Source organism: Hyperoodon ampullatus, assembly GCF_949752795.1.
Source record: "Hyperoodon ampullatus genome assembly, chromosome: 13".
NCBI lineage: Eukaryota > Metazoa > Chordata > Mammalia > Artiodactyla > Ziphiidae > Hyperoodon > Hyperoodon ampullatus.
In genome coordinates this window covers 87,199,651-87,224,069 of record NC_136926.1, presented here as the reverse complement: position 1 = coordinate 87,224,069, position 24,419 = coordinate 87,199,651, and the positions used below count along the sequence as shown (strand labels likewise).

Genomic DNA, 24,419 nt, shown 5'->3' with positions numbered 1-24,419 from the left:
GCTCACGCTCAGAGGGGCGACCGCTACCCGCCCCGCCCCGGCTTCGGGGTGTCCGGTTCTGATTTTCCGGTAGGACTGACCTTCGAATTCCTCCTCTGCCTTTTAATCACTTACAAATAGATGAGCTACTTGGATCAGGACAGACGTGAACAGAGAGACACCATTCCTGGCAAATAACTGTAAAGTGTGAACAGTCGTGGCTCTTTCCTTTCTGAACACAGATAAGGGCTGCATCGGAGAAGCACTAACCCTTCCTGAGTTAGGGAGCTGAGTCCAGGCGGCTCCTTAAAGGGAAACGTGTGTGTCCCAGGCTCTGGGGGCAGAGGCTGGGGACACAGGGGTGGAGGGAGGAGATGCAGGCAGGGGACTGGCCGCGGCTCCGGGGGTGTCGGCACCCTCACCCGCGCCCCGTCCTCCCCCCACCGGGGTCACCTCCGCACCCAGACGGCCCCGCCGTCATCCCCCTTCCCCTGTGGCCCCTTCCCTCCCCAGACTGTTTCCTCCAGGACAGAAACGGACCCCCTTGTTTACAGTGAGGCATGGAAATAAGTACCCACTCCCTATAAATTGTGAAATATAACAAATAAGCCAAAACCCACTGTTTTTAAGTACCCTGCCACTCCTGCCAGGGACTCCCACTGCTGCCTGGGAGACAAAGGCTGGCCCTGCTCTGACCGTGAACTGAGCGTCGACAGCAGAGATGTCCTGCACGGCCGGAGCCTCCCCACCCGGCGCCCCTCAAGTTGGGTGTGGACCCCTTTCCTCAGCACAGGCCGGCCTTCGATATGGCCTCAGAGTCATGACCCCCGCTCCAAGCTCCTTCAAAGAATAAAGGATGCTCTTCAGGCTGTGGGGAAGGAAGCTGGGGGCCTGCATCCCCTCAGCCACCTGTCGGAGGCCGGACCACATCAGCATCACAGGGTCCGAGTCAGAGCAGGTGACTCTGCACAAGAGGCAAAGGGTGGAAACGACCCAAGTGTCCATCAGTGGATGAATGGGTGAGCAAAACGTGGCTTACACAGGCAATGGGGTATGACCCGGCCTTAACAGGAAGGGAGTTCTGACCCAAACTACAGCATGGCCGAACCCTGAGGACATTACACCAGTGAAAGAAGCCAGTTGCCACCGGACAAGCACTGTGTGATTCCACTTGTATGGGGTCCCCTGAACCGTCAGATTCATAGAGAGAATAGGATGGGGCTTTCCAGGGGCCGCGCAGCCGATGGGGAGTTTGTGTCCACTGGGTACAGTCTCAGTTTGGGAAGATGGAAAAGTTCTGGAGGTGGATGGTGTAATGGATACACAACATCGTGAATGTAGTTAAGGCCGCTGAACTGCGCACTTAACGACGGCAAAACGGTAGATTTCACGTTACGTATGTTTTACCACAATAAAAAAAAAACTAAGGGTGACAGATAGAGCACTCCCCTCCCCTGCCACTGTGTAAAGGTGTCATCACCATGGCAACCAAGGCGCGTTTCTTAGCTCTGCTTCCTGTGCTCACCGCAGAACTTTTTAGTGATACATAAACAGATTAAGCAGCAGCCCTAGAGTCTTAGGAAACGCCCTAATACATAAACCTAGCTGGAGAATTAGCTTTCTTTCCTTGGCTGCTACTCAGAGGTGGCCTCTTAGTAAAAGTTGAGAGCTAAAAATTCTCTCAGCGAGTCTCTGTTTCAACCCCGTGCTTTCACATGTGAGGAAACAGAAGCCCCAGCGCTTGGCGTGCTCGGTTCGCAGGGGTTTTTATGTCAGGACCAGAGCCCTTCAGCCCCCAGAGGCTTGCTCTTTCCAGGAGGCCCCAGTAGAAAGAGGGTTTCTTTGTTCCCTTGTCCACTTCTATTTGCTGAACCAAACTGCCAGAAGCTTTGGGGAATCAAGTAGAAGTTTTTCTTTTTTCCTCCAAAAACTTAAAATCTAGCTGGAGACCTGGAGACGTAAGATGGATGCAGGGAGAAGGCCAGACTCACCTACGTGGAGATCTCCAACTGGGAAATTCACGGAACGACATAATGTTGCCATCACCAACTTTGGGCCAAATAATGATAGATCGTGTTAAATTGACTTATTTTATAAATTAACATACAGTAAAATTGGGTTGTATCTGGTGTACACATCTGTGAATTTTAACACACGTGTAGTTTCATGTGGCTGCCACCACAATAAGGGTACATCACCCCCAAACCTCCCTCCCACTTCACACCACACCCTTCCCTCCCCCATTCCTGACCCCTGACAACCACTGCTCTGGTCACCCTCCCTGTAGTGTACTCTTTTGAAGAAAGTCACATGTATGGGATCATACCGTATGAAATCTTTTTGGAATGGCTTCTTTCACTCAGTACAGTGCCTTGGAGATGCCTCTGAGTTGTTGCTCCTTTGTACTGCCGCATAGTATTCTGTTGCACGGACATACCACAGTCTGTTTATCCCTTTGCTCAGTGATGAACATTTGGGTTGTTTGCAGAGTTGGTGATTACGAATTGAGCTGCTGTAAACATTCATGTAGAGGTTTTTGTGTGATCATAAGTTTTCATTTAAGATTCAAATTATTTCCATCAAAAGATTGGAGACCAATATATTCATTACAAAAATCACTTCCAAAAAGATGTAGTTTTTCCTTTATCATTCAAAGCAGGTAGTGGGATTGCTGGGTCATATGGTAAGTATTGATACATGGTTAGCTTTATAATAACTGTCAAATTGTTTTCCAGAGTGAGGGTACCATTTTGCATTCCCACCAGCAAAGCATGAGAGTTCCAGCTGCACTGCATCCTAGTCAGCACTTAGTATTGTCAGTATCCTTTATTTTAGCCTTTCTAATAGGGGTGTAGTGGTGTCTCCTGATGGTTTTGATTTGCATCTTACTAATAGCTAATGATGCTGGGCATCTTTTCATGTGCTTATTTGCATTCTACTCATCCTCTGCAGTGAAGTGTTTAGTCAAGTGTTTTGTCCAGTTTTTTAACCTGGTTGTTTGTTTGTTTACCACTGATTTTTGAGAGTTCTTTATAAGAAGGACTTGTGGTTTCAAGTCTTTTGTCATATATATGATTGGAAATATTTTCTCCATCTGTAATTTGTCTTCATTCTCTTAAAGTGTCTTTTTTTTTTTTTTTTGCAGTTGGGATACACTTTATTTATTTTTTTTTATTAGTTTCTGCTTTATAACAAAGTGAATCAGTCATACATATACATCTGTTCCCACATCCCTTCCCTCATGCATCTCCTTCCCTCCCACCCTCCCCATCCCACCCCTCCAGGCGGTCACAAAGCACCGAGTTGATCTCCCTGTGCTCTGCGGCTGCTTCCCACTATCTATCTACCTTACGTTTGGTAGTGTATATATGTCCATGCCTCTCTTTTGCTTTGTCACAGCTTACCCTTCCCCCTGCCCATATCCTCAAGTCCATTCTCAAGTAGGTCTGTGTCTTTATTCCCGTTTTACCCCTAGGTTCTTCATGACATTTTTTTTGAAAATTCCATATATATGTGTTAGCATACGGTATTTGTCTTTCTCTTTCTGACTTACTTCACTCTGTATGACAGACCCTAGGTCTATCCACCTCATTACAAATAGCTCAGTTTCTAAAGTGTCTTTTGCAAAACGAAAGTTTTAAATATTGATCAGGTTCAGTTTATCAATTTTGTTTCTTTTATGGATCATGCTTTTGGTGTCAGGTCTATAAACTTATTGGCTACCCTCATGTCATGAAGGTTTTCTTCTATTTTCTCCTGTTTTCTTCTAAAACTCTATACTTTTACAGTGTAGATAGAGATCCATGATCCATTTGGGGTTAATTTTTGTAATTTTTGTTATGTGTGACTTTGGATTGAGGTTCATGTTTTTGGATATGGATGCCCAGTGGTTCCAATACCATATGTTGAAAAGACTATGCTTTCTCCATTGAACAGTCTTTGCACCTTTGTCAAAAACCACCTGGTCCTATTTGTGTGGGTCTGTGTTTGGACTCTGCTGTGTTCCATTGAACTATGTGTCTACCCTTTCTCCAGTATGACACTGCCTGTAACTACGTAGGAAATCTTTAAATCAAGTGATGCGGTTCCTCTGATTTTATTCTTCTTTTTCACAGTTGTTTGGCTATTTTGGTTACATATAGTTTCAAGGTTAGTTTTTCTATATCTAAACAAAATCCTGCTAGGATTCTGAGTGTCAGAGCATTACATCTGTAGATCAGTTTGGGAAGAATTGCCGTCTTTACTATTCATGGTCTTCTGACACATGAAGATAGTATGTCTCTCCGCTTAAGTCTTCTTTGATTTTCTTCCACCAGCATTTTCTAGTTTTTAGCATAAAGATCCTATACACGCTTTGCTAAGTTTATAACTAATATTCTGTTCCTCTGATGCTATTATATATGGTAGTGCTTTTAAATTTGGATTTTTTAACTGTTCATTGCTAATATATAGAAATATGATTGGCTAAATGTTCTTTCAGCAACAGACCATTACAACTATAACAATATAGCTATAACTCTACATTAAATTATCTGTGACAACTTATAGCCAAAATTCCAAGTCAGGGTCCTAGTTCAGTCACTCTTCAATGCATATGTTACAAAAGGATTCCATGATGATTGTTCTGTTTACTTAAGATCTATTGCATGTGTTGGGCTCCGTATTAAAAGTGATCTAAACTGTCGATGCGTTAATTCAACAGTTAATGCTCATTGCATGCTTAGTTCTGTGCCGAGGGCCATAAATACACTAATTGACTTTTTCATGAACAGTTCTGACCCCAGATTCTGAGAGGTAGAACACAACTTACCAAGTTCATGTGTTCCTTAAAAGATTTAAATTACTTTTCCCTCAAAAGATTGGCGACCAATGTATTCATTATAAAAATCACCAAAATATATGCTCTTTCTTTTAGCGTTCAAAGCTGGCACGCATGATAAACATGTGAAACATTATTATTATCTACACAATACTTCATTAACTATGTCACAGCATAAATAAGTTTTAATAATATCAGAACTGCATATAGGACTGAACGTTCATTTATTTAAAAACCTTTCTGTAAAGTTTAAGAAATTTTTCTAGTTTAATCACAGAATGGGTGAATCAAAGTGCACGATGTTTCTGTGACTCAAAATCCAACACAGCCTGCAGAAAAATGGTATATAAAAACAAAAGTAAAGGGACTTCTCCAGTGGTCCAGTGGTTAAGACTCTGCGCTCCCACTGCAGGGGGCATGGGTTCGATCCCTGGTCAGGGAACTAAGATCCCACATGCCGTGCAGCACAGCCAAAAAAAAACACACAAAAAAACCAAAGTCAGGGCAAATTGTACTAAGTTCTGAGCTGCTTTAATTATTTTTGGCCATTAGGGTGGTATCTAATAAATAATTTCACTTGGCAGATACATTAGACACAAAGATATTTTTCTTAAAATAAGTAATTTAAACAGTTTCCTAGCTCATCTGTTTTCTTTTTTCATTCTTAACTTTATACTCTCTTTTATTGGAGAAGAACGTGTAAGGTGGGCCAGCGGTGACCGAATCTGATTGGTCTGTGAGCTCAGAAAGGCGCTGGCTGAGAGACAACGTAGCACAAGGAGAACCAGATTATTTATGTTCTGGCAACGCCAGCAGAGAGAATAAGAGTACGTAGGATGGGGGAGGGGGGTCGCCAGTTCCTGAAACGCTCCAGCGCTTCCCCTTGAGGTCGACGTCTTCAAGTTCAGATGCGCGTGGCGTCCGCTTCTGCCCCCGCCATCGTACCCACAGCATAACTCAACCCCCCGGGCTTCCTCTGTGGGGAACCAGAATCCTGTGAGGTCCCCGGCCCGTGGAGGAGAGGGAGGCTCAGCCCGTGGCCCCTGGGCCTCTGGTTGTGGGGAAGGACAGGAGGACAGCATCCTTTGCAAACCCGTCTGGGCTGGAAAGGGAGGGGCCCGAGCAGGGCTACCCCAGCCTTGGCCTTAACGTCAATGTGGGGAGAGGACAAATGTAAGGAAGATTTTTAAAGAAAAACTACAAGGTTTGTGAACTGAGTCAGTGGGGGAAATAGAGCAGAGAAAGAGGGCAGGGTGACTGCAGGGCTTCAGCCCTGGTGGATGGGGTAGGAGGACCGTCAGCTGGGGACAGTCATAGACGTTAACAGTAAGTAGTACCAGAGATAATGCACTTGTTACTCCAGTGACAGCCCAGTCAGGGGTGCAGGTATCACCAGTGAAACTAAGCCCATTAAATGCATTAAATTCCCGAGAAGCCCAATTTAGACTTTTCGGTGGCAACAGTGTCTTCTGAACGGGAAGGGTCCTTTCGGACCACAAGCACTGAGCTGGCGATGGAGGAGGTGTGCCCGAGGCTTTGGCGCATTTACCTGACGGGCTTTCAGGAGATTCCTCTGACCTTGCTCACGACCTCCCACACTCCCGGGGCAGGGGCCGTGCACGAGCACCGTCCCCTCTGCCAGGGCTCCGGGCGAGCCCCCCTCCTCCTGGGACCATCGGCTCGCAGGCTCTGTCAGCGCTTCTGCAGGTGGAGCCCGCGTCCGGGGAGGCTGGCGATGCGCCCTCCTGAGCTTGGCCTTCCCGTCGGGAGGGCTCCCGAGGGGGCGTTTGCAGTGGCCAGGAGGTCAGCCGAGGAGGGACCTGTGGGGACAGCGCCGCCCAGACCCCACCCGCCTGGCTGCATCCTGTGACGTCAGCAGCTTCCTAGCATCGGGTCTCCAAAAGCGTCCGGATCCGCAGACAGCAGAGGGTCCAGCCCGCCCTGAGACCACGCGCCCTGTCTTTCAGGATGGACACCACGCGGCCAGAGCCACCCACTACGGCTCCCTGCCCCAGAAGGCGCAGCACGGCCGGCCCCAAGACGAAAACCCCGTAGTGCACTTCTTCAAGAACATTGTAAGTGGCAGCCACGGGTGGGAGGGGGCAGGTTAGAGGGGTGAGGGGCGCCCGGCCCTGCCCCCGTCCACGAGGGCCCGAGTACGTCCCCAGGTGACACTGAGCTCTGATCCACAAGGGGTCTGAGTAGATCTCCGTGTGACACAGCTGTAATCCATGATGGGGGGGTCTGAGTATATCTCCAGGTGACGCCTCCCACTTCCTCAGGGTGAGGTTGGCCTCGGGAGCCCAGGGCCAGCACCTGGTCCCAAGGTCTGAGCTGCATCTGCAGCTGAACTTTGTGTTAAAACTTTGAGTTCTACCAAAGAACTCACTCCTTTTGAGACTAAGCTAGTAGGAGATGCTTAGTTCAAAAATGCAAGCTTTGCAAACCTCTGGAGACGGTTAGAAGATCAGGGGTGCGGGGGCAGGAGGGATGAAGAGACGAGGAGTGCCCGGGATGTGGGGGCAGCGGGTCTCCTCTGAACGATCCCGTGACGGCGGAGACACCTCATACATCTGTCAAAACCCACAGAATGTACAACACAGAGTCCCCAGACTTTGGTTAATGTATTGACATTGGCTCAGTTGTAACAAGTGGACCACACGAGAGCCAGGGGGTGCTGTGTGCAGGGCAGAGGGGTCATGAGAACTCTCTGCAATTGCTGTGCAAGTTTTCTAGAAACCTAAAACTGCTCTAAAAAAATAACATATTAAAAGCAAAAACAAAACAACAGGCTCTAATTATAAACTTTCTGTGCAGCAGACATCTAAGATGGTATTTTCATGTTGATTAGGGAGCTTTAGGAGTCGCACACCTGAGGGTGTCCCTTTTGAGGCTCGAATACCAGGGGCCCTTGACTCCCCACCCCCGAGGGGATGGTGGTGACGCTCACCGTCTCCATCACCTGCGACAGGGGTTGTGGCACGGGAGCACATGCCAAGAGGAATCGCCTCTGTGGCTGCACAGCCTTTGGTGTGTTTCCCAGGCTCTCAGACACTTTCTGTGTGCTCTGAAAGATCGAGGTCACATTGGATACTTTCAACTTCTCAAATCGTATATTTCTCTCTCAACTAAAACAGAACAGGGACACCGGGCAGAGACTGAATGGGTGGCTTCTTATACCAATAGATACTAGACCCTCCCAGCAAGCAGGAGCTAGCAGGGAACTAGCAACAAGCCAGGTGACAACACAAGGTGACATGGTGACAACAGGAGGCTCTCACGAGGAGGGTCAGGGCTGCTGTGAAGGAGGGACCCCACCCCCGCTCACCATTCTCCTGTGTCTTTGCAGGTGACACCTCGCACACCTCCTCCATCACAAGGAAAGGTAAGACCTCCCAATGTGTTGAGTCATCATCACTTTACAGCCCTTCCCTGAAATCCCTAAATGGATCAAAAAGAGGGCTGGACTCAGAGCTCCCTGACTTCATCCCAAAATGTCTTGCCACGTGGAGCCCATGTAGGACAGGCTGAGCCGTGCGTGACACCCCTTCCCGCCTGCGGCCACGCAGACAGCACTCACCCTCCCAGCTCCCTTCCCTCTCAACCCCGACCTGAAATCCTCCCTGGGCAGCTCCCGGGGGCCACGGCCAACCACAGGATAGGGCACGTGTGCCAAAACCTGCCTGCCATCTCAGCACCGTGTTGTCCTGTGTTTCCTGTTTCGTGGAGAGAACGCTTTTCCCACACTGATCACCATGTCCCTCTTTTTCTTTTCCTCACACAGGGGCGAGGACTGTCCCTCAGCAGATTTAGCTGGGTAGGTGACAAATGCACGTGCACCCGTTGCCTCTCCTTCCTCACGGCCACTCAGCTGTTCTGCTCTGTTTCAGTTGCTCTCTGGGCCCGCCTTCCTTCCCATCCCACCCAGCTTGTCTCCCGCTGCTTCCGCCGCAGCCGGTCCTTCCTCCCAGCTGGGTTCACGCTCCTGTTTCCGTGACCCAGGGCCCAGGCACCAAAGGGCTCCTAGGAGACTCCCCTGGGCTCCTCCCCAGGAAAGGAGCGACTCCATGTATGAGAAAGTTCCTGATTTCCTTCCAAAACGGCAGATGAGGAAAAATGGGTCCCCGCAGTCCACGTGTGGACCTGTCCAAATAGCCAGCACTCCCTTCCCCGCCAGATGTTGACATTTTGTGGAGAAAAAATGATTCCGCTCACGAGACAAAAAGATGCTAAATTCAGTCATTCGGTTTATAACCCAAGTGATCCAAAAGATTTTGGCTTGGGTTTTGATTTAGTCATAACCAAAGCTTGGATATCAAGCCATCCAGGAAAACCTTTTTAGGAGTTTCTGAGAAGATTTTAAAGAAGATTAAAATCTTCGTTTAACTCATGAAGATTTTAAATGGCTGATTTGTTCACTTTCTAGTAAAATTTTGTATCTGAGCCAACTTTAAATGGCTATCTGTATTTTAACTAAATCTATCGACCATACTTACTAGCAAATATTAGATAGAGTTCTTACTTTATAAAATTTTCAGAATAAAAAGAGAACCACTAACCTCTAGGCCAGGAATTGTGTCTGTCTTGGAGACACGGTATCCTTAGAAACACATCCTCCAATATCCTTGGAGACACAATATATCTCTAGTGCAGAGGCTACATATTCTTGATACCCAATTAATAAGCATCGTAGAAATGAATGAATGACTTTAGAAAGAAAGAAAAAGAAGGAAGGAAGGGAGGGAGGGAGGGAGGGGGAGCCACCCTCAGAGAAAAGGCAGGGGAGGCTTCCATAAACTGCCCCAACACATCATTACATTGAAGTATGAACTGAGATATTTGCTGGAACATTTTATACAAATACGCGTGAGCGTTTTCCTGACCTGGTGAATTTGCCGAAAGGTGAGGATACCGTAGGGAATCAGCATGGGCCTCAGGGACAATTAACGATTGACTTTCTGTGCCAGCAGGAGACAAAGATGATGTTGAAGAATAAGACCCACGTTTGACCCAGAAATCTGACTTTAGTAACCGCTTGAGCTGCCTTCTAACCTTCTAGGCGTGAACCAGGGCGAAGCCATCGGCGACCGTGGAGTGATGGGAGGGAAAAGACCATGTTTCTTCCAGTCGTTTAAAGGCCACTTCAGCCCGGCAGCTAACAGCACGGCCTTTGCATGCCTCTCACGTCTCCGTGTTTGGTCCCACTAATGTCTGTTAATTTTCTCTTTTTTTCCAAAGTAAAATCCTGCTCCGTATTCCGTGAGCTGGTTTGTCGGTTTCCTAGAGCCACACGACTGTCTTCCCGTTTGGAGTTCCTGAAAGTCCCACCATTTTTCTAAACTATGTTGTATGTTTTTCGGTAAATTCTAGGTTGTCCAAAGATATAAGTGACCAAGAGTTTGAAAGGAGAAAATTTAAGCAGATTATTAATCTGAAAACCAATCCTTGAATTTAATTCTCAGAAGCTCTTTATTTCTGGAGAAAACAGCAGAGTAAGAGAACGATTTAGCACTTGCATGGGAAAGCGTGGATCTCTACAACTCTTGCGTCTGTCCTTTGGCTCAGTCCTCTTTAACCATCCCCCCGACCCTGGACCACGATGGAGCGAGCGTGTCCATGGAAACCTCTGGGATTCAAGGGCAGTTCTGGGCTCCTCTCATATGTGGTCTTGGATCTTCACTGCCCCTGTCCCTTGCACACTTGATAACCCTTGAAACCAAACCTTCACATGAAAGTAGCTGAGTGGCCAATGTCTGTTCCCAAACCTGGGCTGAAGAGAAGTAGCTTGGGGGTGCAGGGCAGGGGGTGTGCCTGGACAGATGGCCCTGGTCCAGCTTCAGTTCAAACATGAGAGGGGTGGACTGGAGGAATCTGGAAGCTTCTGGAGCCTAAACCAGAGGGATCGATCCCATGGTTTCCCAAGCTCCTTCCAGCCCTAAGGCACCCTCGTGAAATTGGAAAGCGCTGCAGCCTGAGGCAAAGGGTTCTGCGGTCTCGATCGGGAGACAGTTTTATATTGTGTATAGAATTCTCAGGAGAGGCCAGAGCTTCCTACTTCTTGTTGGCGAAACGTGAAGGGAGACCTCAGAGCCTGTCCGTTGTATAAGATCCGTGACGCAGACAGGATGTGTGGTTCGCCCCCCAAGGAACGTCGCACCCCAGGCTGGACACCCGTTACCCCCAAAGGCTAACAGTCCTTGTGTCTGAGCACCAGAGTTCCCCCATTCCTTTCTTGTGTTCACAGTGGAAGATTCCCTTTGAAACTAAAGCGCATTAGAATGTAGACTGGTCCTAGAGACACACATATCCTTACATTTCAGTAATCACTTGTCATTGCTACGTGTCACGAAGGCAACTTTCTCCATCTTCCCTAAAGTGAGAGGGGCTCCAGGGGCAGCTGGAGACTGGGCTGGGTGCGGAACCCCCCTTCCCATAACAACAGCAAGCTCGAAAGTTCAGAGCAGCAGGCTCCATTCTCAGAGCAGAGCATCCATTATTCTCATTTTATAGAAGTGGAAACCAAAGCTCAGAGAGGTTCTGACACTTGCCCAAGGTCACACAGCCAGGGCGGGGTGTTGCTGAGACCCGTCCAGGTGGCTGGCTCTGGGGCTGTGCACGGCCTGGGGGACAGCGCTTCCCAGCCGGGACCCGCGCCCTCTCCTCTACGGTGACCGGCTCCCAGCCCAGAGTCCTGGGAAGGACCCTGGTCCCAGTTCACCATCCACACTCAGGGCACCCAGGCCACGGCCAGGGGAGCTGGTCCTGGTCGTCCTGGAGAGGCTCCTCCAGGCTGGAGAATTGGGAATTTTGTCTTTGCACGTTAGAAAGGTAGGAACCCCCAAATTTCACCAAGTCTGAAGGCTGCTGACGCCTCCAGGGAAGCAGATGGGAAAGGTCTGTGCCGCCCAGGCCGCATGGACGGACTGAGAGCGGCCGTCCTCTCTTGCAGGGAGCCGAGGGCCAGAAGCCGGGATTCGGTTACGGGGGCAGAGCTTCCGACTACAAATCGGCTCACAAGGGCCTCAAGGGGCACGACGCCCAGGGCACGCTTTCCAAAATCTTCAAGCTGGTAAGGCACCTTCTTAAGGCGGGCGGCGCGGGGGCGGGTTCGCGGACAGGGCTGGGACTGCCGGCCTCGGGCCCGTCCCCACGCCGCTTCTCGGCAGTCAGCGCCCCACGTGCCGTCCCTGACGATCAAGCGCTTCTCCAGGGCCCGCCTGAACAGGGGCGGTGCTGGGCGCCAGGCCGGGGCCACTCGGGGAGCTTGCGGACGACGGGGTCGCCGTGGTTACAGCCGGGGCCCGGGAGGCATGGGAAGGTCAGGCGGCGTCCTGGCCCGACAAGCAGCCAAGGGGACACGAGGGGAAGACGGCCAGATGGATGAGAGGCCCCGGGGACCGCGGGCACCCGTCCCGTCGGTTAACACGGACGTCAGAACCACGTCCGTCCGTCAGTGAGTGACCTGGGCCCCCGGGCGCCCTGAGGCTCGGCGTGTCCTCCGGACGACAGGGTGACGGACGCGTGGCCAGAGCCGCTGTGACGGTGGAGCGGGTACAACGCCCTCTGCCCGGCCCCCCTGCTGGTGACAAGACGGCCTCGCTCGGAGCACCCGACATCTCAGCAGGGGCTCTGACAGGGGACGGGCGCCAGCACCCCGGGCCTGAGCCGCATGGAAGAGGACAGGGAAGGTTCTGGGCTCGGACGGCGGCCGGCAGTGGCCCTGCCCCCCAGGCCTCTCCGAGCCTCCCTCCCGGGGGAGGTCGGGGGCGCCCACGTCCAGGGCTGCCTTCTGACCGAGGCCAAGCTCACCTGTGAGGAAGCCGGACGGCCCAGAGACGGGAGGGCGGGGAGCCGGGCTGGGCCTCGGGCAGACGGGCTGAGGGCAGCGGGCTCCGCCCCTGCGCCCCGCTGGCCGCCCGACGCCGCGTGGCCGCCTCCTCGGGCCGCCGTTCGGCACGACCCGCTTCTGCCCCTTCCAGGCCGTGACTAAGCCCAGGCGACTTCCAGGTGGCAGGAGGGACGTGTGTGGCCTCCGCTCGCTCACCCTCTGGCGGTCGCAGGAGCGTCCCGGGCCCGCTGACAGCTCTTTGTAGGAAGGTCACAGACCCCGGGGCACGAGGCGCATCCTCGGAAACATGCCGCCACCGCCTGAGGCCTGGGGCCCCGAGAGCCTTGGGAAGGGGCTTCGCGGCGGTGGCGGAGGCCTCGGGACTAACACGGTGCCGGGCTTGCTCCGGGGGGGGCGCCGGGGGCCCGGCCGGCGGCAGCCCTGTGGTCCCGCGGGTTCTGCCCCGGGCTTTGCTGGGCGCCTGCTTGGTGCGGTGTCACGTGCGGGCGAAGCCTTCCGCGCAGGCCGCCGCCTCGTAAAGGAGCCGTGTCGTCCCGCCGGGCGGGCGACAGAAGACACACGGTGCATGCTGGGGGGGTGGGGGGAGGCGGGATGGGCTGAGAGCGAACGTGCCCCTCTGTGTCCTCCAGGCCATCGGGATGCCCGGCGGAGCGGGTGGCTGGCGCAGGGGCGCGAAGTGGGGGAGGGGCTGGCCTGGCACGGGGACAGGGCTCCCGGCTGACCGCTGACGGAGCACGGGGAGGCCTGGCCCGGTCCCGGAGGAGGGAGGCGGCCGCGGCAGCGGCACCGAGTGACCGGTGGGAGGGGTAAGGGGCTCCCCCAACAGAGGGTCCCGGGACCCTCCTGAGCGCTCTGACCTTGGCCCTGAATGGGGAGGTCCCCGGGATCTAGTGACAAGGTGTGACTTATGTGCTAATGTTGAAAGACCATCTGGCAGAAACTAGCAAAAACGGGACCGGATTTTGCACTTCCTGGACCGGAGAGCAAGGAAGACCGTGTGGATTTCCGCGGCTGCCCATCCAGGGCTTTGACGGCTGAGCCCAGGTTCCAGCCACGTGTCAGCTTTTCAGGCTTAAAGCTGGAAGGGGGTCGGGAGTTGGGATGACCCCGTGGAGCCACGGCGAGCCTACCGTGCCGCTGGGGTCGTGTCCACGCAGTTTTGAGGCTCCAGGAGGGCACTAGCCATCCCTGGCACAGAACCATGTTCACAGGGCAGCTGGGCAGGGACAAACTTCACCATATTCGGGTCCCATGTTTTCTCGTCAGAGTAACAGCCCAGCCGCCACTTCCGCTGACTCTTCACCCAAACAGGCCATCACTTCCCCGCCGACATCCAACTACGACCAAAGCCCTGACTGCTAAGAGGGTCCAGTCAACTCCTCTTCCAGCTGGAAGAAACGTCATACGGAAGACGGACGCCAGTGAGGAAAAGACAGAGTCCATCTGTTATGACAGGAGCGGCGTTGTAAGGACATGACACCCACGATGCCCTCAGCACCGTCGGATGCTCCCTGCGGATAAAGGAAAGCCGTGATCCGGCCGCAGGAGGGGAGCCAGCTGCTCAGTCCCCGGACTTTGGACCATCCTGGGTCCTCGAGCATCATGGTGTCAGCATCGCAGGAAAACGCAGCCCAATTCTCACCCCGTGTGGCAGCTTCCTCCCACCGTGTCCTCAGTCCGGCAGCCACCTGGGGGAGGCGGGAGTTTCCACAGAGTCCTGTCCCAGGTGTTCGTGGGCTCGGATGAGAATGGGAACGTCTCCTGGGGAACACCTGCTGGGATCACAGCAGGTCACAACGTGACTTAACATGAGAAGGTCCCGCGGTACATGGCGTGGTCGTGTCACCAGGAGATCTGACAGCCCCGTGTGCCCCGTCTCAAGGACTCAGTCACCACCAGCAAAGCACAGCGGCTCCTCCACCTGAATCACCTCTGACCTGCAGAAGTGAGCTTCCTACTTGGTGCATTAAAACGTCGAGATTCTACAATTTATGGTGGAAAGATTTGGTCAGGAACCCAAAGACTCATTGATTGGTCACCTAATCTTTAATTCAATATCAGGTTCCATGTGTGGTGTATTTGGTGGTCGGGATATACTCACGGCATGGATGGACCCCATGACCCAGATTCTGGAAGATGCTGGACACTCGTGGGTGATGTGAAGCAGGACTCAGCTTTGAGGAGCCTTAGTCTCCTCAAGAAAAACCTTAAATACGTGAAGTGAGTGGTGAGTAAACCATGGCTAAGTTGGTTAATGTCAGATAAAATGCAGGGACTTCCCTGGTGGCGCAGTGGTTAAGAATCCGCCTGCCAATGCAGGGGACACGGGTTCGTGCCCCGGTCCGGAAAGATCCCACATGCCGCAGAGCAACTAAGCCCTTGCACCACAACTACTGAGCCTGCGCTCTAGAGCCCGCAAGCCACAACTACTGGAGCCCGCGCGCCTGGAGCCCGCGCGCCTAGAGCCCGTGCTCCACAACAAGAGAAGCCACCACAATGAGAAGCCCGTGCATCGCAACGAAGAGTAGCCCCTGCTCACCGCAACTAGAGAAAGCCTGCAGAGCAATGAAGACCCAACGCAGCCAAAAAACACAAAAACAAACAAACAAACAAAAAAACCAGAGGCAGGACCCACTCTTCAAAATGTCAATTCTGAGGCAAATCTGATAAGGAAATAAATTCTACCCTAAACGTCCAAGCAAAGAGACCATCACGATATACCTGTCTCGATTCTGAAACATAGCAGCGAGACGTTGAGGATGCAGACCCCGGAGGAGCTCTGGGTCTAAAGCCGGAACTGCAGGGTTTCCACCAGTGACCCAAGCCTGGCCGGGAGGTTGCCTGCAATGCCCAGTCCATTTCTGGGTCTCCCAAAACTTCTGAACAAGAATGTCCCAGGGCTGAACCCAGACGTCTGCAGTTGGGACGATTTCCCTCCTCATCAGGGGTTCTAACCCCTTTGGCTGGCTGACTTTGGGGAAATTACGCAACCTCTCTAAGCTTCAGCTCCTTCGACCAGGCAAGGGGGATGCTAACAACGCCTCCCTCCAGGTTGGCTTGCTCGTTCACAAGAGGAAACAGATGTCACGGATTTAGCTTGCGGGAGATGCTCAATAAATTGTAGGCACAATGATAGAAAATAACCCCCCCAAATTTGCCACTTTTCATTTCACAAGGAGCCCTGAGGACATTGTCCGGCCAGGGGTGTGGGGAACCGAATTCGTCTCAGCGCAGGTGTACTTTGTCAGATGGGGCCGTGGCTCTGCCCTGCGCAGGAACAAATCACACTTCCGAGGGAGCCCTAACAGGTTAATCTGCGGGAAATTCAGGGCAAGGTGGGCCAGGACAGGCTGGGTCAGGGCTTCTCCGGCAGTGGCTCTGAGGACCGTGCACGCCAAGCTGAGCCGGGCTCACACGGGACCGGACCCGAGTCCCCGCTGAGGACGGTGGCCCTGAGGCAGAGGTGACAAAGCCCCTTCCCTGGGAGGGAGCATCTCTGGGTGATTCCTGATAACTTCAGAGGCTAGAATTCCACAAAGCTTCTCGCTTGTGAAAATAAAATTCCTCTGGTGAGTTGTTCAGCAACATAGGGATGTTTCTGGAAAAAGCAAAACCCCAAGAAATCGGAACTACCATCTCTCTGGCTGACTGCGTTAGTTATAAGGGTCTGGGGCCCTCGTGCTTCCGTCACCTTATTTCTGGTAACGTGAGGGACGGAGGCGTGGACGAGGTCAGGTCAATAGGTGCCCGTCTGTCATCTGGTCAACAGGGTATTTCATGTCTATCATGCTCTCTGGGGGCTCACAGTCTCAAGAGAATCTTTGAGAGATCAATTTTTCATCCATAACCTAAGAGAAAAGGGAAATCCAAAGAGACTAAAATTTGAATGAAAATTCAAAGGCAAAAAAAAAAAAAAAAAAAAAACGCCCTTTTCCGAGTTAATCTAAGTGACATCTGGGGTGACAAGTGCCACCTTCTCAGAGCCGATGCCCAGCCATGCTCCCTGGACGCAGTTGTCCCCGCCCAGCCGTCTCCACCTCCACGACTGCCAACTTTTTTTTTTTTTAATTGCAAATTGTATTTGTCCAGAAAACATGTCAATTCACGTGTTTTAAGACCCTGAGGTCGGAGTTAGTGACCGGCCCCTCCGGGAAGCTGGTTTTCTTGGTGACACAGAAGAGGGCTCATGGGAGGGGACTGTCCCCGGGGAGACCAGCTGAGCAGCGGCCCCTCCCTGGCGGCGCAGGCAAGGGTGTGCCCGTCACGTCAGCACCTCAGCTCCCACAGAGGAGCTTGTCCCTGTCATCGTCACGGCCGCTTCCCTCGGTCCCCGGGAATCTCAGCCGAGGAAACCAGCTCCTTTGAAACCTGGTAATGTATCAGTTGAGCTTTTCACGCCCAGAAAATGCACCGTTCTCAGACAAGACCCCAACTCTCTGCGTCCTATTTGCCCCGTGGCACTTGGAGGTCCGACGGGCTAAAGGATGCTGGAGACACGGGGTCAAAGACTTGCCCTGTGCGGCATCATTTCCAGCAACAGACCCAGAAGAGGCCCCGTGGCTGGCGACCCAGTGACCGCAAGGATGCGGGGCGGCCGGGCGGCCCCGGCCCTCCTAACCCTCTGTTTCCTTTTCTCAGGGAGGACGAGACGGCCGTTCGGGATCCCCAATGGCGAGACGCTGAAGCCCTGCACCGTGTCCCGGAACCCCGTCCGTCCCCAGCTTCCTAACACAACTGCCTGGAAGTTAACCGCGAGCTGTAGATCCCTAACGTAGCCGCTACCCCCTAACCCTGGCGACAGCGCACAGCAGCCCCTGCGCGCGGCCTGCCGGCTTCTGGCCGGCCGCCCCGCTGTCCCCTTGCCCTTGGAGATCAGTGACGTCCCCCGAGAGCCTGGGCCGGCGACGCTCCCCTGTCGCCGGCCCCCGTCCCGCGATGGCCCGGGGCGCGGCCCTGGGGACCACCGCGCGGGGCGCGCAGACCGTGCGGCTCCGAGCTTCCTTTGGTTTCTTTCCCGGCCTCCACTGCTCACCCCTCGAAGCCCTTCCCCTTATAACCGATCGGCTGGGCGCGGAGCGGCTTGGCGGCGGGCGCTTTGGTACGTGACAGGCGGGCGGGCAGCGGGGACTGTCCCGCGTGGTGGCCACGGCTCACACACCCGGATGAGCCGGATCGGCGCGGGCGGAGAGGGCGCGCGGGGGCAGAGTCGGGCCGGGCTCTTCTGGGAGACCGGGCGGCGACGGCACAGGCTCGGCGGGCAGCAGAGCGGCCGAGGCCTGTTTCCACCCGAGCCCGGCGGCCGGCCGGGAGGTGGCGCAGCTCGGATCGGTGGCAGGAGTTTCCGGGGAGCCTCGCGGTGGCAGGCTGGTCACCGTGAGCGCGAAGGTGACAGGTGGCGTAGCTCAGCACGGCGGTGCACACGGCAAACACTAACCACCCCCCACCCCGGCAGAAACGTAACCGTCCCGCCCGCTTCCTCCTGGAAACCCACTGACGAGTACGCTGGCCTTTCCCGAACCGCCGGCCGAGCACGTGGGGGTGGGCAGAGGTCCTCCAATCCCGCCCTTTCCTAACGCGAGCTGACATCTCCTGCGCTCCCCCCCGCACCCCCGTAACCTACTGACTCCAGCCTTTTGAGTTCAGCATCTCTCCCACAAGCCCTCCAAGGAGCCCCGCACACTGGCGTCAGCCCCCCTAGGACGGAGATGAGGACTAGTCGACATAACGCCCAAACGCGACTCTTTAATCCCCTTCTAATTTTGAATGTTTCATGTGGGTTTAATATAATGTCTATTAATATATAGCCTCAATGATAAGAAAAAAAAAAGGAAGAAAATTTCCGAAACAAAACCTCCAAATTGCTACACACACACACACACACACACACACACACACACACACACACTGCATCTTTGAGCTGACTGTTGACTGAGTGACCTCCATTCGTGGCTACACCCAACAGCAAGAGCTGTGACCCTGGGTCTCGTGGAAAGTATGCACTGTTCTTGAATATTGAAATAAAATAATACACTTTTAATGATATTTGCATGGCCGTCTTCTTTGGCTTTTATTCTGGTCTGTGGAATGCGAGCCCACGTAGAGCAAAACTCAAGAGCTGATGTGAGTAGGCGTCTTACTGTCACAGGACAGAGCTGCCTCTCGGCACCTGTTTGAGGAGGCGAGTCATCATCAGATGGTTTGTGTATCAGTAAGAGAAAGTGCAGCAGAGGCCGCTGTTAGGGCACTGAGTCTCTGACTCACAAGGAAAATAATTTTTAATTTATCTCTAAACAATCCTTTAGAGTATAGTTACATTTCACTATCTTACCAGCATACCAGTCCCCGTTAACTTGAACTGAAGAATCTTTGAAAAATGACTTTTTGCCACGCAGAGATGATGACAAAGATAAGTGATACTGGAAATTTTATGTATAGTTGCTTTTGGTTACAAGAATTATCTTTCAAAAAGGTAAATGGAAGTCTTTTGTTTTGCTTTTAACAAACCACTGGTTCCCTTCTGTCTCAGGAGCAGCCCTGAGAAACACAAATCCCAGCAAGGGAAGCGCCCTCCCCGTCGATTGCGGGGTGACACCGGCCATCCTCAGCGAGCACCCACCAGGCTCAAGCGTGTTGTGCACTTGCAATCCGACAATAAAAGCAGGCCCCGCCCGGTAGCCTGAGGCCCCATCCACAGGGTAGGTAGACTCCAAGCCATGCCAACCCCCAAACCCCTTCAGACCGAGGAATTTGGAAAAGCATGCAAAGACATCACATCTTTTCAATTCTGCTCTTCCAGTTGGCAAGTCTATTTTAATGTTACATATATAGAAAATGCATTAAATAGTAAACCAAGGGGTGTCCTAGAATAACACAGCGTTTACCATGATAATGTGATACTAAAATAAAACGACGCAAAATAGGAAATGAACCACAGAAGGGGTGTTCTGAGCATTTATCCAAAGCGGTCTGCATCACCCCCCTCAAGTTGAAGGAAATTAGTTTACCAGGCGGAGCTCCAAGAAAAGGGGGTGCTGAAACCCCAGCCGGGACACTCTTCCTCATCTCACTGTGCTCACCCCGAGGACCATCGCTCTCAGGGTCTAGAGGTATCGGGAGGGTCTACTGAACCAAGAAAGTCTCTTCCCACCAGGACAGGAAACCACAATGATCACGCTTTCCAAGATATCGTATCAATCTGCACAGCCGCCTCCACGCCACTCGGGCCAGACGGAGAACCGTATGTGGCCTCCTGTCCATCCGGGCGGAGGATGGTCCGAGGAGCTGGTCCAGGGTGCCCAGTCCGGCGGGAACAACCTCTGGAGGGAGGGTTGAGGTCGGGAGCAGGTCAGAGGTTAGCGGAGAGGATATCGGCTCAATCCGTGGGGCTGGCTTCATAAATCGGGTGCGGGCTGTAAATTGGAATTGGGATTTGGGGAGGAGAGAGAACTGGGGCCTGAGGAAAACACTGAAATAGGGAAAGAAAAGCCTTCTTGTAGCAACTGAAAACGAGAGAGCCAAGCCTTTAATTAAGTCTATTAGGGCTGTCGTAACACTATACCACGGACTTGGGGGCTGAAACAATAGATATTTTCTTTGCTCGGGGTTCTGGAGGCTGGAAGCCCACGGCCAAGGTGCTGGCGGGGATTCTGGGGAGGCCGCTCTCCTTGGGCCGCCCTCCACACGCCGCCTGCCTGCTGGTTGCCCGCGGCCCCTCCTCTGGGCATGTGACACACTGCTGGTGTCTCTCCTTATGAGGGCACTAGTCCTCACCCTTAGGACCGCCCTTAAACCCTAATTAGCTCCTAGAAGTCCTGTCACATTGGGAGTGAAGGCTCCAACAGATGGATCTGTGTGGGGAGGGGCACCAGTCAATCCACAGCAGGTGTTTCTCGTGCAGCGACAAGTAAGTCCTAGACCCCCATCTGGCAGGAGTTTTCATTAAACCCCAGGACTCTGCAGTGAGTACGCTTCCTTCTTTCCCCAGAAAGGCAACATGAAGTGAAGCAGCTCAGTGCATTTTCTATGGCGATTCTTCTCTCGTAAATAGTGAAGAGTCAGGGAATCCTAGGCAAAGCGGCGTGCGGAGGAGGTGCGCAGTCACAGCCCGGCGAGGCCGAGGGATGGGCAGCCATCGCGGGCTGTTCACTCCAGTGCACGACCCTGGAGCAACATCCTGTGACAGCATCTGCCCTGGAAGCAGAATCAACCACCTAACTTCTGAGAAACATGCTGATTTCCGTCGGGCTCTCCCTTGCCTCCCAGACAATCTCAACTTTGTCCCCAGGGGGAGGGTGACAGCCCCTCCTCTCACAGACTCTCTCAGCTCGACTTGCCCCGCACCGGGAAGGAACACGGGTTCGCCCAGCACCCGAACCTCACCAACTCCAGAAACTCGCTGCTCGGTCCAGACCCGAGAGCACGCCTAAGACCTCCAGTCCTTCGACCGCATCCTGACCAGCTGGGGCCCCTGCCGCTCGCAGCCTAGGTCCAGATGCTGGTGTTAAATTAAGGAGAGATTTGGAGGAGAGCGCGGACAGAGTGACCGACAGGGTGCACAACAGCCCCCGAGGGGGGGTCCTGATGGCCCAGGACGCGCTGGATGGGCGGCTGTGCCCATGGCACCTGCACCAGCAGCACGGTAGCCCTGGGAGGCCCCGCCCACCTCGGGGGGCAGAACCTGGCCTCTGACGAGGCCCCGCCGGGGAGGTGGGGACGTTGCCCGTGGAAGACACCCACTGGACCCAGAGGTCAGTGACCGGTTCACCTCCCTTAACATGAATTGTGGCAAAATCACTTATGACAACGGGGCTGCTGCACAGGTGGGCAACGTCCTGCCCTCCTCGGGGACGCCTGTCTTTGCACCTTGGCAGCCGAACCTCAGAGCAAAATGAGCAACACAGGCTGCCGCAGCGACCGAGGCGGGGACCCCAGAGTGCTTGTGAGTGCGTGTGGATGCTCGCTTCCCCCGCTGAGGAGGGGCACGGCCTGCAGGCAGCCGGGAGCCAGCCAAGCAGCAGGAGCTGGTTGTGCGTCCGGAGGCGGGGCTCTCACTGTTGGAGGGGGAGGGGATGAAGCCTGCAGTGTTGGAGCATCTATGTGAGCCCATGGTTTCACGTGTAGACGGGTGAAAAGTCTCGGATGATGAGCACGCGCGCATGCGTGTACACACACACACACACACACACACACTCTCTCTCTCTCTCTCTCTCTCTCACTCACTCACTCACTCACTCCCCTACCACTCAGCTCCTGGCTTCTAAATACCACTCTCCACTAGAGGGAGCCAGGGCTTCGGGAAGAAAAGGCTGGTTCCAGAGCTGGGACAGGGAAAGGGAACAATTTATTGGGCCAGAAAGTAAGAAAGCGCTCAGAGAGTAACGTGGCCGTGTCAAAAGGACTCAAAGCTACCTGAAGGAGCCCCTCCTGGCCAAATCCAGGACTATTTGAGCGTTAAAATAAGGAAGGATCCTGATGGATTGCAGCCATTAAATAAAACAGGAAGCCACAAGCCCAAACCACCATAAACACAAGACTAAACCACCAAGGGAGAACAGGAAGCCCGTCCTCAAAGTGGAATAGCAGCTACTGACGGCAGAGGGAATGGAGGGACCTACAAGCAGGGAGCCGCCTACCACACAGAGGCTGTCAGCGGGATGAGGCACTTGGCCGCGTGGTCACAGAGCCTCTCACAAACACTCACCGGTTACAGAGGGGAAATGGTTACAGGGTTGACACCAACAGCATCAGTCGTGGGACACGTGGACACTGCGTGTCACCCTGGTAAGACGCGCCGAGAAGAGCATCACCTCTGTGGTGCAGGACCCGGCCCAGCCGGAAGGCACGGCAGGGCGGGGGCGGCTGCTGAACTCGCTCTCAGACGTCAGGGTAATGGAGCCACGGGGACATGGGGAGGGGCGTCCCGGGTGCAGAGGGTGGAGGTGCCGGCACGAGCCTGCACCAGGTCTGCCGCACAAAGAGCTTATCCTGCACACGCTCGGCAACACCGGAAAGGGGTCTCTGGTGAAGAGCATGAAGATTCCTTTGTGCCGCTCTCACAACCTTTCTGTAAATCTGAAACTGCTTCGAAGAGTTTACACAAGAAGGAGAAAGATTTCGGATTATTAAACTTGAGAAAGATAATTCAGAGAGAACCTAGAAAACAATGCCTGCTGATGAGGGGGCAAGTGGCCAGCTGTTGTCCACCTCTGGCTGAGATAACGTCAAGATGAGCTACTTTGTGTTAAGCCGTAAGAATTTCTTCCCCTGAAGCCGGTTAACAGGGTAACCTACAATCACCCTGTTCTGATACTAAACTAGCGGCACAGAACCATCTCTTCTGGTCGATCGAGAATTTAAGATCAGGGAAACACCTGTTTATTGGCAGAAAGGAGAGGGTGGGGCTGCGTGTTGCCCCGCTGTCCACGTCTTCCTTAGAGAGCAGAGGGACTTTACACTTTAAAGGAACCGCATGACGGGAACATCTCCTCCGTGACAGAAATAACACTCTGGATGGTGCAGAATAAATTCATCACTGACGTTTGTAAGACAAATTTTCCATTCACAGAGTACGCTGAGCCGGGAACATATTGCCAACAGCTGCGAAACGCGGGAAATTCTCCCCACCTGCCGGCTTAGAAGAAGACCCGCCAGCTTCCCGGGTGCTGGCAGGAGACCGAGGCTCCCGGGCCGGAGAGCAGGGGCTGGCAACTCACAGCAGGAGGAGGCACCAGAGACCCGGCGTCTGTGTTGATACCCCTGGCCCTGACCTCCACACGCAGCCCAGAGTGGGCCAGGTGATGCCTGCACGCAGGGTGTCGTGTCCTGGGAGAGGAAGCAGAGCTTTGGGAACCCGCGTCTCCAATAAACACACAGCAAGCCGGCCTGACCTTTGCTTCAGTGAGACACACCTTGATTACACGGGTCAGTAAGAAAAGCATCACTTGGCTCTGGGGGAAGATGTCCTCTCTCCCGAGGTCGTATTCTCTTCAAACTGCCCTGAAGAGATCGTGGGGCAGAGGTGGCCAGTGCTTTACCCCTAAGACTTGCAGAAATGAGACAGACCCCTGGAGAACTACCTCCCGATACACCACAGCTCACTGGTTAAGAATAGGTCCTCGAGCTGGGAAGGAAGACATCTAATCAACTAATTTTACAGACCAGAGAAGTGAACCGAGCTGCCTAAAGACAGGCGGCCCGTCAGCGCCCTGGCTAATCTGACCTGAGGCCCCAAGGCCTGACTTCCCAGCTGTGCCCAAGCCCAAGACGCACCGTACACTCATGCCCTTGACTGTGTTTAAATATCAGCAGCAATCTTACACCACCAAAAAGCCACGTATTCTGGAAAAACTCGGCTGGGCCATTTTAAATAGTTGCAATCCACAGTAGAGGGAACCACAATCTGATCATTTCTGAAAGAACAGCCCCCTTCCCCACCTGCCGTATTTTAAACACTAATAGAGCAATGTTCTTCCTACAAACAAGCAATAAGAACAGCCAACTTCTTACCATTCCCTCTGAGCAAAGCCCAGGAGAAAATAAAAATCACCTTAGCTGTTTCACATTTACATAAATCTGAGTGACGATCTTTTAATGTTAAAAATGTGTATCTCCATGAGTTAGCAACATTCTTCTGCAAAGAGGAAACTCTGTGGGAAGAACAGAAACCCACCTCCTTTTCAGAGTTCCGCCCCTGTACTAATGCACGCACCTCTTGCGCATAAATACTGGCGTTCTTGTAAAACTCAAGCTCACAAACGGCAATGGGCAGGAATT

The 24,419-nt window shown here is 53.2% G+C and overlaps 1 protein-coding gene across 1 annotated transcript in view; it reads left to right on the top strand.

Annotated features, from left to right (window-relative positions):
- Positions 1-17,330, top strand: part of MBP (myelin basic protein) — a gene marked incomplete at its 3' end in the record, with an annotated part of 116,775 nt that extends 99,445 nt beyond the window's left edge. The window contains exons 6-10 of the mRNA XM_079717946.1: positions 6,766-6,873; positions 8,148-8,183; positions 8,583-8,615; positions 11,748-11,867; positions 17,286-17,330. Coding sequence (XP_079574072.1) covers positions 6,766-6,873; positions 8,148-8,183; positions 8,583-8,615; positions 11,748-11,867; positions 17,286-17,330 — 342 coding nt within the window. The remainder of the gene's footprint in view (positions 1-6,765; positions 6,874-8,147; positions 8,184-8,582; positions 8,616-11,747; positions 11,868-17,285) is intronic.
- Positions 17,331-24,419: the final 7,089 nt, after the last annotated feature.